Here is a 16,463-nt window from a genome sequence, read left to right as displayed (position 1 = left end):
TTACACCCTTTTACTTTCTACTCTCTTTTCTTTTCTTTATTAATATATAGCAATGCTTTTGATCATATAGACACAGTAAATAATAAGATTTGCATAGGAGTTGAGTTGGGACAAAAATGTTGAGTTTTGTTACTTATTAATAATTTTGGGCTTGATTTCACTTACATAGAGTCTGTAATAACCTGTAGAATGCATTGTGAAGGTTTTGTCATGTTTAGATGCATTTACGCTGCTAAATGAATGTTTGTCACTAGTTTTTAATAAGTTTCCCGCCAAAATGTTAAGAGAGACAATCTGGGATGTGGGCTGTCTCATGCACAGTGTCCATGAGCTACTTCAAAAGCTTCCACTCTCAGAATTCTCACAGACAAGCTGAAAGCAGCTGGTCTCACCTTTGACCTAGATATCACACTGACACATCACAGATACAGGAATAGCAGATTAATAATATGCGTTAAAAACCTATGTCCCAAACATATACATTACTATAACTCATTTAATTCATCTGATTGACAAGCATAAATAATTTTATAACTCTATACTGGAAGAAATTGTCATGTGATATATTTTAAAGCAGTAGTATAGCATGTTTGTAAAATCTGGTTACTAAAATGTGTTTGCTGTGCATTATTTTGTATAAAGCAGACAGATTTATTGAAGGGACAGCAATGTAAGATGGTGCTCAGTAAAGATACAACTCAGTGAGATCAGATATATATATATATATATGTATATGTATGTGTGTGTGTATGTGTATGTGTGTGTATGCATGTGTGTATATATATATATATATATATATATATATATATGTATATGTGTATATGTGTGTGTATGTATGTATGTATATATATATATATATATGTGTGTGTGTGTGTGTGTGTGTGTGTGTGTGTATGTAGATATGTATATAAATGTTTCTGAGAATCTGCTTAACTATGAAGTATGATTTATAACAATTTCTATGAATACAATATTTTATTCTATTGGCAATAATGAGTTTGAGTAAATGCTCATATACAAGCAATTCAAGGTTTTTTTTGGAAGCTGTTAACTGTATTTACATGACAGAAAATAGATGCATCCTAATATATGTAATGTCTGAATCATATTAGCCAAAGTTTTTGATTTAAATGAATGTTCGAACTTATTTTTCTCTCCTCTTGATTTCTAACATCAAGATTATTTGAATGCTATTTGCATACAAGTGTTTTATATTACATGGATGTATATAGTAGTATGAACAGTTTTAAAAAAAAAAAAAAAAAAAGGTTTATTTTAGTTTATATGATGCTGTTTTACCAAATGTGTAGTCTTGTCTTGCTAGATAATTGAATTGAAAACTGTTAACTTCAGTTAAATATAACTAGTATTAAATTGATAAGGTGGTAGCTGACGACTGCTGCTTAGGGTAGGGGTTAACTTGAGTGGTAAATACTACTCTAAGTTGGAGTTTACAACTCCAGGCTGGATGCAAGGTTTAATCCTTACATTATTTTCACTTGTTCATTGTTATTTGTATATAGTTTTGACATCCACAATATATTTTGTACATTCATTGTCACTACAAACAAAATTGAATCCTATCTGAAATCCCATAAGAGATTCAATAAATACAGCTATATTTAAAGGTACACCTAAAGGAGGAGATGTAACATTACTTATCTTATTTGTTATTTTGATCATAAGATTCTTAAGTTTTAAAAATGCCAAATGACATCTTTAAAAGGAATTTCTTTAAACATTAATGGATTGAATAATCCATGTAAAAGGGCAAGCCTAATAAGATACATTAATTTACATAAGGCCAACTTAGTCTTCCTACAAGAAACCCATCTCTTGAAAAAGATATTGATAAACTAGCCACAAACAAATATACAGTATTGGTTAGTTCAGAGCACACTCAGAAAAAAGAGGAGTGGCTATTTTATGGAATAAAAGTATGCCCATTCCTAAAACCATTAAGTCTTATCAGGATGACAAAGGAATGTTTTGTATGGTTACAATACAAATTAATGGGAAGACTTGCACTTTAATTAATGTATATTGGATACCTGGAATTGGTATTAATACAGTGAAACATCATCTTGATAAGATCATATCATTCTCTATAGGAGATATTATTTTAGCTGGTGACTTTAATTGTATACTACATGAAAGTGATACTACCACTATAGGAAAGAGAAGAATTACATCTAATGCAAAACATTTAAAGGATTTTGCTAATTCTTATCATTTGAATGATATTAATAATCAGATAGATTCAAAATCATTACCATACACCTTTTTTCTAACAGATACAAAACTTATTCAAAAATAGATAGGGTCTTTATTTCTAACCAGATGGTAACAGATTTAATTAATTCCAAAATCATTTCATGTCCTATATCTGATCATAATTCAATTGTTTTGAATTCATGATAAAAAATACTCATAATGTTCAGATCAAAAGGATACCAGCATACTTAACTCAACTAAAAGACTATAAAGAATATATACTTTCAGAAGTAAAACATTTTTAGACATAAATAACACTCCTGAAGTCTCCATTGTTTATGTTTGGGATGCCTTAAAATCATATCTATATGGACAAAGTATCAGATGGTATAATAATAAAAGGAAATCTTGGGATAAGGAATTGTTAGATATTCAAAGTAAATTAGACTCTTATAAACATAATAATAAAGAAAATATTATGGACAAGAAAGTTATTGAAGAAATAAACAAACTAAATGAGAAATACAAAGAAATTTTAACTCATAAAGTTAAAATAACTTTAGAGAATACAAGTTTTGTCTTATTCAATAAGCCCCAAATACTTACATAGACTTAAAAATAAAACAAAAGGTTGAATAAACAAAACCATATCAAAGAAATCTTTTCTCTAAGGAAAAGAAGAATGTTTCTAGTATACCAGAAATACTAGATGAATTTAGAAATCACTTTCACAAAATTAACCATAATAATATTAACATGGAACCTAAAGATAAAATAAAGGAGTTTATAACCACAAATATGAATAAAAGCTTAATAAACAACAGATTAAACTATTGGACAAGAGTATTTCATATACAGAAGTTATTTCACAAATAAATAAGCTTAAATCAAACAAAGCACCGGGTAATGATGGTATTATACCAGAGATATATAAAATCCTTTCTAAAAATACATATTCATTAATACATAAGGTTTTTATTTTGGCCCAAACTGAGTTAATAACCCCCCCATCTTGGCAATATACATTTATTTCGCCAATTTTAAAACCTAATAAAGATCCAACTAGATGTTCTTCATATCGGCCCATCTCATTACTTAATGTTGATTATAAAATGTTTATGAATATCTTTGCTGATAGATTGAAGACAATCATTCGGCATTATAGATATAGATCAGACAGGCTTCATTGTAAATAGAAATACTTTTGATAATATAAGAAGAACTTTAACATTAATAGATTTTGCAAATAGGAAAAAGAAAGATTTAACACTTATTAGTCTTGATATAAGTTCAGCATTTGATTCAGTAAGTTGGGACTATCTGTTTACCTTAATGAAGTGCACAAACTTCTCGGATGCATTTGTAAATCTAATTGAACATTTATACAAAGGAACGTTGGCTTATATTAAGGTAGGAACATATATTTCACAAAAAATACCCATTCTTAAAGGTACAAAACAAGGATGTCCACTTTCTCCACTATTATTCACTTTAGTAATGGAGCCTTGGGCTAATTTGATCAGAAACAGTACTGACATAGAGGGTTTTGAAATAGATGAAAATACAACATCCAAAATTCAACTTTTTGCAGATGATGTTCTAATTACATCAGCAGGATCTAATTCTTCTATACAGTCTCTATTTGATAACATGATGAATTTTAAAAGTATTTCTGGTTTAATATTCAATGAAGAAAAAGCTAAAATACTACCTATATATACACGAACAAATATTCTCATTAGTGATTTTACTAAATATGTACCCAATTCAGGTCAGATAACTTATTTAGGTATAATACTATCTAAAGATATTAAATCTATTATATATAATAATTATAATACCTGTTTTCTTAATATACAAAATCTTTTTAATACCTGGAATAATATGTTTTTTACTATGGAGGAGAGACTTACAATTATCAAAATGATAATATTCCCCAAGATTTTATACTTAATACAATCAATAATACTTCCACCTACAAAAATAATTATCAAGAAACTGAACACACTAATGTTAAATTTCTTATGGGCACCTAATAGACCTAGGATTGCATTAAAGAAACATACTAATGGCTGGTCTCAAGGGGGTATTTCTTTTCCAGACTTTAATTTATATACTATCTCTTCTATTGTAAAAGTTATTACTTTATTAATAGATCAGTCATATGTCACAAAATGGAAAGATTATTGGGAGCTAATTAGTATACACTTCATGAAAATCTCCTTAACACATAAAAATATGATTGTAAATAACTCCATGTTATGGTTACTAAAGGAATTTTGTACTTCACCTATTACACCTAAACATATGGTTTGTTACCCATTAAATATTATTATTAGTTATCGTAACTTTATATTCATGCACCCTAATTATAGGGAATGGAATTTTATTGTATTTCCTGTAATGTATACTCAGGGTATGCTTTTGTCATCTACTTCTGCAGGAACTCATTTAGCTATAGATAATGATCTAAAGTACTGGTATCAGTTGATATCTGATAATAAAGTTAAAAATCTAGATTTCTTAAAACAAGAATTTGATCTAAGAGAAACTTGCTGGTTAGAGGTTCAGACCTTTAGACAACATCTCATTAATAAAATAGATTTAATGTCTATAACTGTTAAAGAATCTATTCCAACACTGATTGATTACTTGATATTAAATTTACAACATAAAGTTTCTGATAAAGGTAAACTTTCATACATACATAAAGTTATCAGACAAGAAACTTTTTACAGTGTATATTCATACTGGAATTATTTCACTTCTATTAATGGGGACCCACCAAATCAACAAGATAAACAATATATATTGGAATCTGCTTATAGAACTACGTCTTCCATTGTCTGGAGACTTTATACATGGAAATTTTTACATAGATCTTTTTATACACCTTTGATGATGAATAAAATAAATAATAAAGATAATCTATGTAAGAGATGTAATGTAGAAATTAATGCTGACTGGGCTCATATGTTTTATGACTGTATAAAATTGAAAGAATACTGGAAGTCAATTAATGAATTTTTGCAGGCTCTTTTACAGATAATTTCATTATTTCTAAATCTCTTATATTATTCAACACACCTGTACCTCAAAGTGTTAAAAAGGTTAAGCTTCCCTTGTTATGGTCTATTCTAGCAGTGGCTAGGAAAATAATAACTAGAAATTGGATTTCAGATACACCTTCTTCGTTCAATGAATTTAAAAATGTTATGAATATAGTGTGCCATATGGAAATAAACACAATTAGGACTAGAACAAACAGAAAAACATCTTATTTTATTGTATGGGATAATTTACAAAATTTGTTAAAAAAATTTTAATTTCAATAGCATGGTATTTTAGTTTAATTAATTGATCTGATTGTAGTGGATGTCTTTGTAAATACTTTAGTTGTTTTGTTGAATATTATAATAATACCTATTTTTAATTACTTGTATAAAATTGTTATGATATTTCTCTTATATGTTAAAACAATAAACCTGTTTTGAAAAAAAAAAAGAAAATATGTGATTATGATGCAGCAGTTCCTGTGCAACACTGGGAGAAAATGGGCTTGAAAAAATACATGATAGTGCTTCATAAAAATATTAAGTGCAGTAACAGCATACCATGCTTCTTAAGACTGTGCAGTTGGTGGAGAAAATAGATGATGAGCAGATATTCTTGAATTTGTGCTGTACCTTTTTTACCATTTTACAAGGGAAAATGCAGACATATGTGTAACCTATTGTGAATGGAGCATCTTTATTTGACATTTTTGCTTGTCTCATCAGCATTGCCTGCATTTATATTGGTCACCAAACTGTTGTTTTCTAGTCTGATGACTGTGAAGTTTGCCAGGGTTAGAAAAGCATTAGTCAATGATCAAAAGACTGTCCCTGTTAAGTAGATGTTAGCATTCCTAAAGTAGCTATGCATATCATTTACCAAGCGATGATTACTACACAGACAGTAAACTGGGAAACCATGCAAATGGCAAAACATACACAGATGAAAAACAAATGTTAATGAGTACATGAGCAAGAGAATATCATTGATGACATAATTTCATATAGTCAACTTTGGGGAATTGGGCTGAAAATGGAATGGAGCTTGAAAAGACACCTGCAGAAAGTAGAAGTTATGTACTTACCATAACTTGGCATCTGTGTTGCCCATTTTCATTCTTCCTCATGTTGGATCTTCGGATCCAACTCTGCCCCATTCACTAGACTTTAGGATCTGAGTCTCGAGCTCCTCCCTTTCCCATAATGCATCATACCTTCCCTAACTCCTTAGATCAAGTTTGCTGCCCAAATAGTTATACAGCCAGAAGAAGTAGAACAGAACAAGAGATTCTGAAGCTCAAACCATGAACCTATGGGTTCCAAATTCCTCTTGGTAATTTCTTGAAGATACCAGGGCATGGGGGATGGATGGATTGGTGGGATGTGAGGAAGAATGACGATGGACAAAACAGATGCCAAGTTATGGTAAGTATATAACTTCTATATCTGATGTTGTCTTTTTCATTCTTCATCACTATTGGGTTAGAGTCTTCAGCTAAATAACTCCTGGATGGCCTCTACGGAAGGATATGCACTTTCAAGCTGGAGGATGCCCTGCTTCTGGAGATAATGTCCAGTTTATAATGAGAAATAAATGTATGAGTCTTAGACCAAGTGGCTGCAGCACATATTTTGTCAATAGATGTTCTAGCAGAAAAAGCTGAAGTGGCCATAGATCTAGTAGAGTGAACTTTAGGTGGACAAAGCAATTCAACCCCTTATTGTGAGTAAATGGAAGAAGTACAAACCGTTATCCATTTAGCCAGAGTAATCTTGGATACTGCTTGTCCCAAATGGTTAGTAGAAAAGGATGTGAAGAGTTGATCAGATTTTCTGTGCATCTTTGTCCTGTGCAGATAGAAACGTAACTGTCCATGAACATCAAAAAGATGCAACATGTATAATTTGGAAAGAAAACTGGTAACTGAATGGACTGGTTAATGTTGGATTCTGTTGCAACTTTAAGCATAAAAGATGGATTAGCTTTTGGGGAAACTTTGTCTTTATGAAAATTGATATAAGGAGGTTTGGCTGACTAGGCTTGCAGTTTAGATACTGTATTGGCTGACATGATAGCTACCAAGAAAATCACCTTCCATGAAAGAAATTTCAAGTCACAACTATCTTCTGGTTCAAAAGGTTTTTTGAGTGCGGCCTTGACGGACAATTGTAAGGTCCTAAGGAGGAGAAGGACCTTTTATTGGAGGCCTTAGCAGAAAAATACCCCTCATAAAAGCTTTGCATAACTTTGATGAAGAAATAGAGGAAGATCCCTTTCCTGAATGAAAATTAGAAGTGGCGGCCAGCTGTAGCTTAATGCTAGAGAGACTGGCTCTGTCATGAAAAAGTGAACTCAAAAAAAGGAGATTAGTTGATGTAGGAGCTGTAAATGGATCAATATTCTCCTTTGATCCCCAAATTGTAAATCTTCTCTGTTTACTGTTGTAGACCTTTTCTGTGAGGCCAAGATTATGTCACAGACTGGGGAAGCTAGCCTGGACTTTCTTATAATCACTGGAAGTGGAGAAACTGTGCGGTTAGCTTGAGAGTGTGGAGATTGGTTTTCAGTGCTCTGATGGATGGGAGATGAGGTCCTGACTGGGATCCAGTATTCATGGGGGGATACTTCAGGTGAGACCATAGGAAGAGGAACCATACCTGACAAGGCAATGTGGATCACTGAGCACTTTAGCCTGCTGGCTTTTTGTAGAAACGTCAGGATCAAGGGAAGTGGGGGTAAGCGTAAAGGAGATCTAGGGGCCAGTCATGGTCTATAACATCCCTTGGAGAATCCCCTTTTGGATCAGAGCAAAGTACTTGCTGCATTTGTTGTTTTGGGAAGACGGAAAACGATTGCAGCAAGGTTGGCCCCAATGGCTGAAAATTTGGTTCGCTGCTGCTTGACTGAGGTACCACTTTTGAGGGGGGTCATAATGAACCTGCTGTGACTGTCTGCTAGCATGTTGGTTTTCCTGAGTATGTGCCTTGGAATTAGAAAGCGGCTGGAAAAGATCACCCATTTCCAAACTCTCAGGGTCTCTGTGCATATTGGTTAAGATCTGGTTCCTCCTTGTTTGTTTACATACCAGACCACTGACATGTCTGTATGAATTGCAGTCATCTCTACAGGGAGAGTGTCCTGAAAGAGCGACATTAGAAGGACTGGTCTCATCTCTAGGACATTGATAGGTGGTTGATGTTGCGCTGAGACCACGTGCTCTGGACCATCTTTCCCTATTAATGCCCCCACCCATCCCACTAGGGAAGGATCCATGTTTACTGCGGCTATTAGAGAGGGAGGAGAAAATGGCCTGCCTAACGATAGGTCATTTGACTACATCCACCATTGGAGATTCCTTCTGCAGATCTGAGTTGGTTGGATAAGAGCAGATAGGGGTTGGTACAGAGTGGACCATTGAACAGCTAGGGTCCATTGTAGAACTCGCATAAATTATCTTGCTAAGGGAACTAGAATGATGGCCACTGGCATAGAATCCAACTTTCTCAGAACTACCTGTGCTGGAGAGGATGTAAGATGCAGTAAGTCCTGGACTTGCTGCCTCAGAGAAGTTATGTGATGTAGAGGTAGGGAAGCTACTTGAGTGGAAGTGTTCAGTCATGTTCCTATAAACTCAAGGTTCTGCACAGGAATCCAGGTGATTTCGTCAAGTTTACTGAAATTTCCAGGGAGTTGAAGATCTGTAGCACGTAATCCATGACCTGAATCAGTTGATGCCTAGATGATGCAGTAAGAATCCTTTCAGCCTCAGGTGATGATAAGCGTCCTGGAGATCTATAGAGCACATCCAATCATCCTTGCATAGAAACAGCAGAATGGACTGAACCGTAACCATTCTGAACTTCAACTTCTTGAAATAGAAGTTGAGGTTGCTGAGATCCAAAATTGTTTTTGGGTTTCCTGTTTTATTTGGCACCAGAAAGAAGCGAGAATAAGTTTTGCATCTTACTTGTTCAGTTGGGACCTCTTGGATGATTCTTTTCTCTAGAAGTTTTTGAACTTCTCATTGAGCGGACTACCTCTTACTGGGTGGCAGAGCAGGGTGTAACCTTGTGGGACTTGGAGGTGAAGGGAAAAAGGGAATGTAATAACCTCTGGATATTTTTAGCACCTAGTTGTTGTTTGTGATTTTTGTCCAGGCATTTAGGTGCAAGAATAGATGTCCCTGACTGCCTCCAGAGGTGGGCAGTTAGGCAGCACTTCAGGAGCACTGATAGGGCTTATTGGTAAATGGTTCCCTAAAGCCCTGATTCTGTGGACCCCCCACCTCTGGGACAGTGTCTACCATTGAAACCTCCTCCTCTGCCTCTGGAAGAGGTAACCCAGTGCAAGTCCTGGAAAGGACCTTGAGATTTTCTGAACCAAAAACTTGATCCCTACAGCAGACAAGGTCTTTCCATCTTTCTCTCTGTGAGTAAGCATTTCTTTCACCAATAGTCCAAACATGAAGGAGCCATCAAAAGGGTCATTAATGAATGACGCCTTGAAGGGTGCCACAAAGTTTCAAAACTGCATCCAGACATGTTTTCTTATAGCTATGCCTGTACCGGCTGCTCATGAGGTGCCTTCCGCAGAGTGCAAGAACAGCCTCATTGAGGAATTTGCCAGGGAAGAAAGAGCTGTCAATTGGGGAGAAACTGGTCAGGGTTTTCCCTCTGACAAGGTCTCTTTCAGAGAGTTGGTTAGCTCCTTGACTAGATCTTTCTGCAGACATGTAAAATGTAACAGGTAGTTTAAAGCTCTCAACACGAAGGTAGTTGAGGCATACACACTCTTTCTGTATTTGTCCAAGGCCTGAGACTCCTTGTTCAGGGGATGAACAGAGAAGCTCTCCTTGGCAAAGTCCTTTTTTGTGGCTGCTGACACCATAATGGCATTACTGTGATGCCCTTGTACCAGTATAACCAATCAGAAGGGGGACTCAAGAATTTGTCAGGAGGCTTGGGAATTGGCTCAACTGTATCTGGTTCCCTCTGTGCCCAGTGGGAAACTAGATCAATAAGCTTGTCCACTGGGGAAATCACCCATGATGTAGATAGGGTCTATATTAGAACACCGAACATTTAAAATGTTGAGTGTTCTAATATCGACCCATTTTCAGCGAAAATATCGAAGAAGCAGAAAACCAAATTCTTTCCTAGGGAAAGAATTTGGTTGTCTGTTTCTGTTGCTTCGGTATTTTCAGCGCTCTGGTGGAAAGTTACGGGCTGGCTTCAGGTAAGTGTGCGATTGAGTGCGGGTTAGGTATGTGTGCGATTGTGTGGACATGAGGGTTAGGTGAGTTAGGGTTAGGGCGTGGGTTAGGTATGTGTGCGATTGTGTGGACATGAGGGTTAGGGCAGGTTAGGTGAGTTAGGGTTAGGGCGCGGGTGAGTGAGTGATAGTGACTGACCTTAGGGTTAGGGTTTGGATTAAGGTAAGTGGATAGTTAGTGGTGTGTGTGTATAGTTTAGTGTAGGGTTAGGTGTAAGAGGTTAGGTGTATGTGTGTGGATTGCTGTTTGTTTGGTGTGTTTGTGTTGTGTGTATGTGTATGTGTTTTGGAACAGCAAATTTCCCTAGGAAAAAATTTGCTGTTCTGAATGTTCGATGTTTAGTATTTTTGATTGGTAGGGTTCGATATTAGAAGACTTGACATTTTGAATGTTCGGTGTTCTAATATAGACCCATGTAGATGGGCCCCCCAAAAAAGCCTCCAGAAACACTGACTCCTCGGAAGAAGGATTTTGGGAAGACCAGCCACTTTTTTTTGCTTCAGGAGTTCAAGGATGTCTCCGATGGAGACAGCATCTGTGGAGATCGGGGGAATCCTTCTCCTTCACCAAAATCAGTGTCCTTGGTTAAAGACAGCAAGGGAGAGTCCACGTACCTCCTCTTGCACTTTTTCTGCTGATGAACCTCCTCTGTGGGATGGTTATGGGAAGACTCTGATGAAGCGAGGTCTCCCTCCGGGGAAGAAGTCTGGATGGCTTACCTGGGGGAGCTTACCAATGGCAGGATGGGTGGAATCAGAGCTCAGATGAGATGACGATTATATAGGATCTGGAGGATGGGGAGTTGCACCTCTTGGTCTACAGAAGGCCCTCTCTGCTACCTGGAAGGCTGATGAACCAGGGGAAACTCTCCTCTCCTCCCTCAGAGCCAAAGCCACTGGAGGAGAAAGAGTGGAGTCCACCCCAGAAATGAAGCCTCCAGACAGAGCCAGGCCCAAGCTATCAAAGGCCAAGGCCCTCATGGAGATGGACTGATCTGACCAGGTTGTACCTGAAGCTATCCACCCCTGGAGTCTGCACCAATGTCCCAGATTCGGGACCCACTCTGGTCCAAACGTATTGGAACAGAGTCAGTCTAGAAAACAGACGGAGTTGAAGTAAGGCATATTCTGGGACCCAATGACTACTCTCTCAGTGGAACCAGATCCTGGAATTCTGAGACTGTAGGTTGAATTGGAAGAGGAGCTTGAATCATTGGCATTGGTGTTGTCACTTATACAGAATGGGATGGAGATGGCAAAATCCCCATTTGGATCTGAGCTTAGAGAAAGCTTCTCATCATCTTGTACGTGTTTGATTAAAAAAGGCCCTGAGTTGACCTGGAGGATACTGATGAATGCCTAGATTTAGCTGGTAAAGGTGAGATCCAGGAGGTCAAAGCTGGAGACATTGGCTTGCTTTGAGCTGGTGTATGGCTCAGAGACTTCGGATACAAAGGTTTAGGATCTGAGGGAGGTTTGACCAGGGAAGAGCTTTGTATTATTGTGATATTTGCCAGATCCAAGGTTGCACTGGGATCAAATGTGTTAGGATCCAAGGACAATTGGATCCGAGGGACAGACTTATCTGCCAGTCTGGAAACTGCTGAATCTGAAGAGGCTGTTGGATCTGAGGGAGAGTTTTAGTCTACATGGTATCCAAAGAAGTCTGATCCAGTAATTTGCATGTTTTCTTAGCTTGAGAAGACAAAGCCCCCAGGGAAGGTTGGAGCTCTTTAGAGGTTGAATGCTTGGAGGGGGTTTGAGCCCCAGAAGAAGGTAATAAACCTCTTAAAATTAACATATTACTCCTATCAGAAAGGGTGCAAGGATTAAATCCCATGCATATGTCACACTCAGCATTCAAGTGCACACACCTCTTGTGGGCATCTGAGTTTGGTACTTTGTACCCACAAGAGATGCATCTCATGAAACATGTTGGCTTCTCAGCCATAACTAGGCCAACAGTAACACTCCACATACTCACGCACACAGGAGCATGCACACCTAAACTAGTTCTAGGATAGAGCTATGTACATATATGTATGTATGCATGTATGTATGTATGTATATATGTGTGTGTGTGTGAATATATATATATATATATATATATATATATATATATTTTTTTTTTTTTTTTTTTATAGCAAAGCGAAGAGTGAGAGAAGGAGGTGAGGGGGAGGGGATCCTCATGCCCTTATTGACTAAGTGTGGGTAGGGAATTACAGGAAGGACATAACAAGTAGCTTAACACAAGAAAAGTATTATATTTAGAGGAGTTAAAAAATGCCAAAAGGAAGCAAAAATATTGAAATTCATAACTTACAAACCCTTAAACCAGCTGGAGACTAGTGGACCACATATGTGCTGGATGGTAGCAAACAAGATCTAAGGAGTTAGGGAAGGTGTGATGCATTATGTGAGAGGGGGAGCTCGAAACTCTGATCCTAAAATCCAGTGAATGCGGCTGAGTCAGATCTGATGACCCAGTAGGGTTACTGAAACCCACAGCCACCATAGCTAATAACAGACTGAAGAAGCGTAGCACAGAAACAGTATTGTGATAGCTGTAATGTGTACTGAAAAAAAGGTATAGGGGTCTAGGTTCCTACAAAGTTGCTAATCCTGCAGTCCATGAGACCCTTAGGGAGTCTAGCCCAAATTCCAAATTGCAGCAAAGCACTGCCTGGTTGAGTGACTTGCTCAAGGTCACATAGTAGAAAAATGAAGCTGAGTACTAATAGCACTAGAAGCAGAACTGCAGTCATCTGCACTTTCTGCCAGACATCACAAGTTCATTTAGAGGAACAGGAATGCATGCCTTAAATCACTGATTGTTGCTAACCTTCAGGTATCCTAGTAATTTAGTATGAATTGATTAGTATGAACTGATTGGTGCATATATACTATTTAAATGTTGAAAACAAACTGTTGCTGAACCAGAAAAACCAAGAAAAAACAGACTGTATCAGCGAAATCAGAAAGCCACAAGGTCCACTCAGCGATATTTAGACTAAATATCGCTGAGTGGACCTTGTGGCTTTCTGATTTCGCTGATACAGTCTGTTTTTTCTTACTATTTAAATGTATTGGGACCAGTATTTGTTTGTTTGATGGTCTGAAGAAGCTCCTATGTGAAAGCACTTACCAGCTTCGAATTAAAACAGTTTTTTAATTTATGGTGGATTTATTTCATGGACTGCATGGTTCGGGTACTGCTCTGCTGCTGACTTTGTTTATTATTTGCTTTTATTATCTAAGCAGTACTACGTTTGCCCTGGATGGTGTGTTTCTGTATTTTTTACATTATTTTCTTTTTAATATTTAGTAATGAACACCATCACATATTATCCAATAAAATATCAACCATGGCACAACAAAAACTGATATTCACATTGCTCATATCAGCATTTATAGTTAAAAAGGCCTGTAAAAATTCAGTACTCTCTTCGATAGGAATGCAGGTAAACAGCAAACACACTTCCAAGGCTATTGAGTCTTATGACCATTTATGGCTTGGTAGTACTCTACCTCAGGATGCACCTTTCTCCAGGAGGGTTATGCCATTCTGTCCCCAACTAAGTTTGTGAATAGCCATCCAGTCATCTAGGTTATGTTTAAAGGAAGCTAGTGAGGTGCACTGCTTAACATGCAGGGGAGGTTAATTCCAGAGGTTTAGAGGGAGTAGAGTTATAAACCTGTCCCCCCTTAATGTTTTATTTATCTGTTGAAGATTAAGGTTCTAGTATTGGTGGAGCCATTTGACTTCATGTGATGCAGGTGGTCTAGCACAACTTTCTTTCTAATGGGTTAGTGAGACCTAGATCTCACCTCAAAAACCTATAAGACACTGAATAAAGGAATAAAGCTTCCAGCCTCTATTGAGAGCTCAGGAGCCTTAGGCCTGTGACCTTTTTGGTTAGGAACATTTGGGGTCTTTCTAATTGTTTGATAGGTTTAATGAGCTGCATCCCAAGTCAGACATAGTACTTGGTGATTGGTTTGATCAGTAATGAGCATGAGGGTGTCATTACTTCTTCAGACCTTGATAATATTCCTTTGGTAATTAGCTATGCTAAATAAAAGGATTTCCTGATGACCATTGTCACACAGTGCCCAAAGAGATCAGTACAAATTCCTAAGTCCATGACTGTATTTTTATTTTGTAGGGTTGTGTTCCCCCTGCAGTATGATGAGGGAAGGGCTTGTCTGTCAAAGTGACGATACTAAACTTTTTTGCAACAATGCCCACTTTACAGTTGTCTGCAGATTGTTAGCTTGAGGTTTTTGTCTCTCTGCTTGGAGATCTGAGAAGTAAAGGCCAAAATGGATTGATCCCAGCATCCAGCTCTGTGGGATACTGATGGTCACTTTCATATTTTATGATAAGGTACCTGCGAATCATACTGTGTATGTTCTATTATGTATAATATATGGTCACCATCCACAGCCTCTGTAACCCTTTTGAAGTTTGTCAGATTCAGTAAACAGGCTTTGCCCTTCATAAAGCCAGACTGTTAAGAGTCAAGTCTAATAATCTTGTTATCATAGTTTTGTTTGGTCAGTAAAATTCACAATTAAAAACATTATAGTGTCTGATTCTCATTTTTAACTTCTATTAGGATGTTTTAAAGATGACCGAATAGTTTTCTGGACTTGGATGTTTTCTACCTACTTTATGGAAAAATGGGCTCCCAGGCAAGATGACATGTTGTTTTATGTTCGAAGAAAACTGTCCTGTGTAATCACAGATGGTAGCAATGAGAAAAAGGTAAGCTGATACATTTATTTTGCAGAAATTAATTCTCTTGATATCAGTTTAGTGCATTTAAGCCAGCAGTTGACTTTTCATTTTCTTCTTCAACACTTTTTGAAGTACACCATTGAGAAGTGTCTTGTATACTCAAATGACCCACTTAGGTAATATGTACTGCATTATTTTATAGTTATTTTATATATCGATTAGTTATGAGAATGGGACAAACTTTATGGCTTTGGGTTTTGGCTAGGCTTATACAGGCCCTATGGCCATTAGCCTAGTAACTACCTATGAACTGTATCAGGTCTGGTATGAGAAAGTCCATCCTCTATAAGAGCTGGACTAATGCCAGAGGGCTCTACGACAGCTTGGTTCTTAACATTTTCCAGGTTACTTTGGTCCCTCCCCAATTCCCTTATGCAGAGCTGTGATTCTCCTGTCCAGATTTCTTTTGCCACTTAATAAAGACATCTTAGAGATGTTTTCAGCCTACATGAGTAGCAAGTCTTTTTGCTGTTGTGCCTCAGTTGTGTCTTAATTTCTTTCATAGTACCTTTGGCTAAGTTTTGAAACTTTTGGTGGAGATTTTTCAGTTTCTTCTTATTTCTACCTCTGGCCTTTTGGTTGACATTTTGACAATTCTGTTTTCTTGTGACACTTGTTGGGAATTATTACTTTCTCTTTAGTGTTTTGTCAATTAATATATATCATTCTTAATTTTTTCTGAAAATCTTTTCTTACATGTTTTCCCCCCTCATTTTGACACAGTAAACCAAGGTTTGCAGCATTGCAGGTACAAGAAATACGATCCCACCACATGTTGAACTCGATATTGTTCCAAATCCTTAAGAACTCTAAGCTAAATTAATACGATAAATTGGGTAGGCTCAAAACCTTCATTCTAGGCTAAAAATTTGATTCCAGAAAGTTGGTTGATTTTCCCAAAATTATTATTCATATTTTGGGAATGTCCACTTTTCTAATTCTGAGTCTGAGTTTAATTTCATTGGCTGATAGGGAGGTAATCCAAGTTCTTAGGCCTAAATCGGCCTTGAGGACATGGCTTCCTCTGCCTTTTCTGAGCTTAATTGCAAGTTTGTCAGGACTTGGAACAAGTTGTCTATGGCTCCATCGCTACTTGCTTCTGGGGTGAACAGGGTACCTTTTT

The 16,463-nt window shown here is 36.9% G+C and overlaps 1 protein-coding gene across 1 annotated transcript in view; it reads left to right on the top strand.

The window, feature by feature from the left end:
- Positions 1-16,463, top strand: part of KIAA0930 (KIAA0930 ortholog) — a 2,167,533-nt gene that overhangs the window by 247,772 nt on the left and 1,903,298 nt on the right. The window contains exon 2 of the mRNA XM_044087231.1: positions 15,159-15,307. Within this exon, the coding sequence (XP_043943166.1) occupies positions 15,159-15,307 (149 nt within the window). The remainder of the gene's footprint in view (positions 1-15,158; positions 15,308-16,463) is intronic.

This window comes from Protopterus annectens, chromosome 11.part0 (genome assembly GCF_019279795.1).
Source record: "Protopterus annectens isolate FY-2018-M chromosome 11.part0, PAN1.0, whole genome shotgun sequence".
Lineage (NCBI taxonomy): Eukaryota > Metazoa > Chordata > Ceratodontiformes > Protopteridae > Protopterus > Protopterus annectens.
The sequence above is the reverse complement of the archived record's forward strand: the minus strand, read 5'-3'. Positions and strand labels throughout refer to the sequence as shown.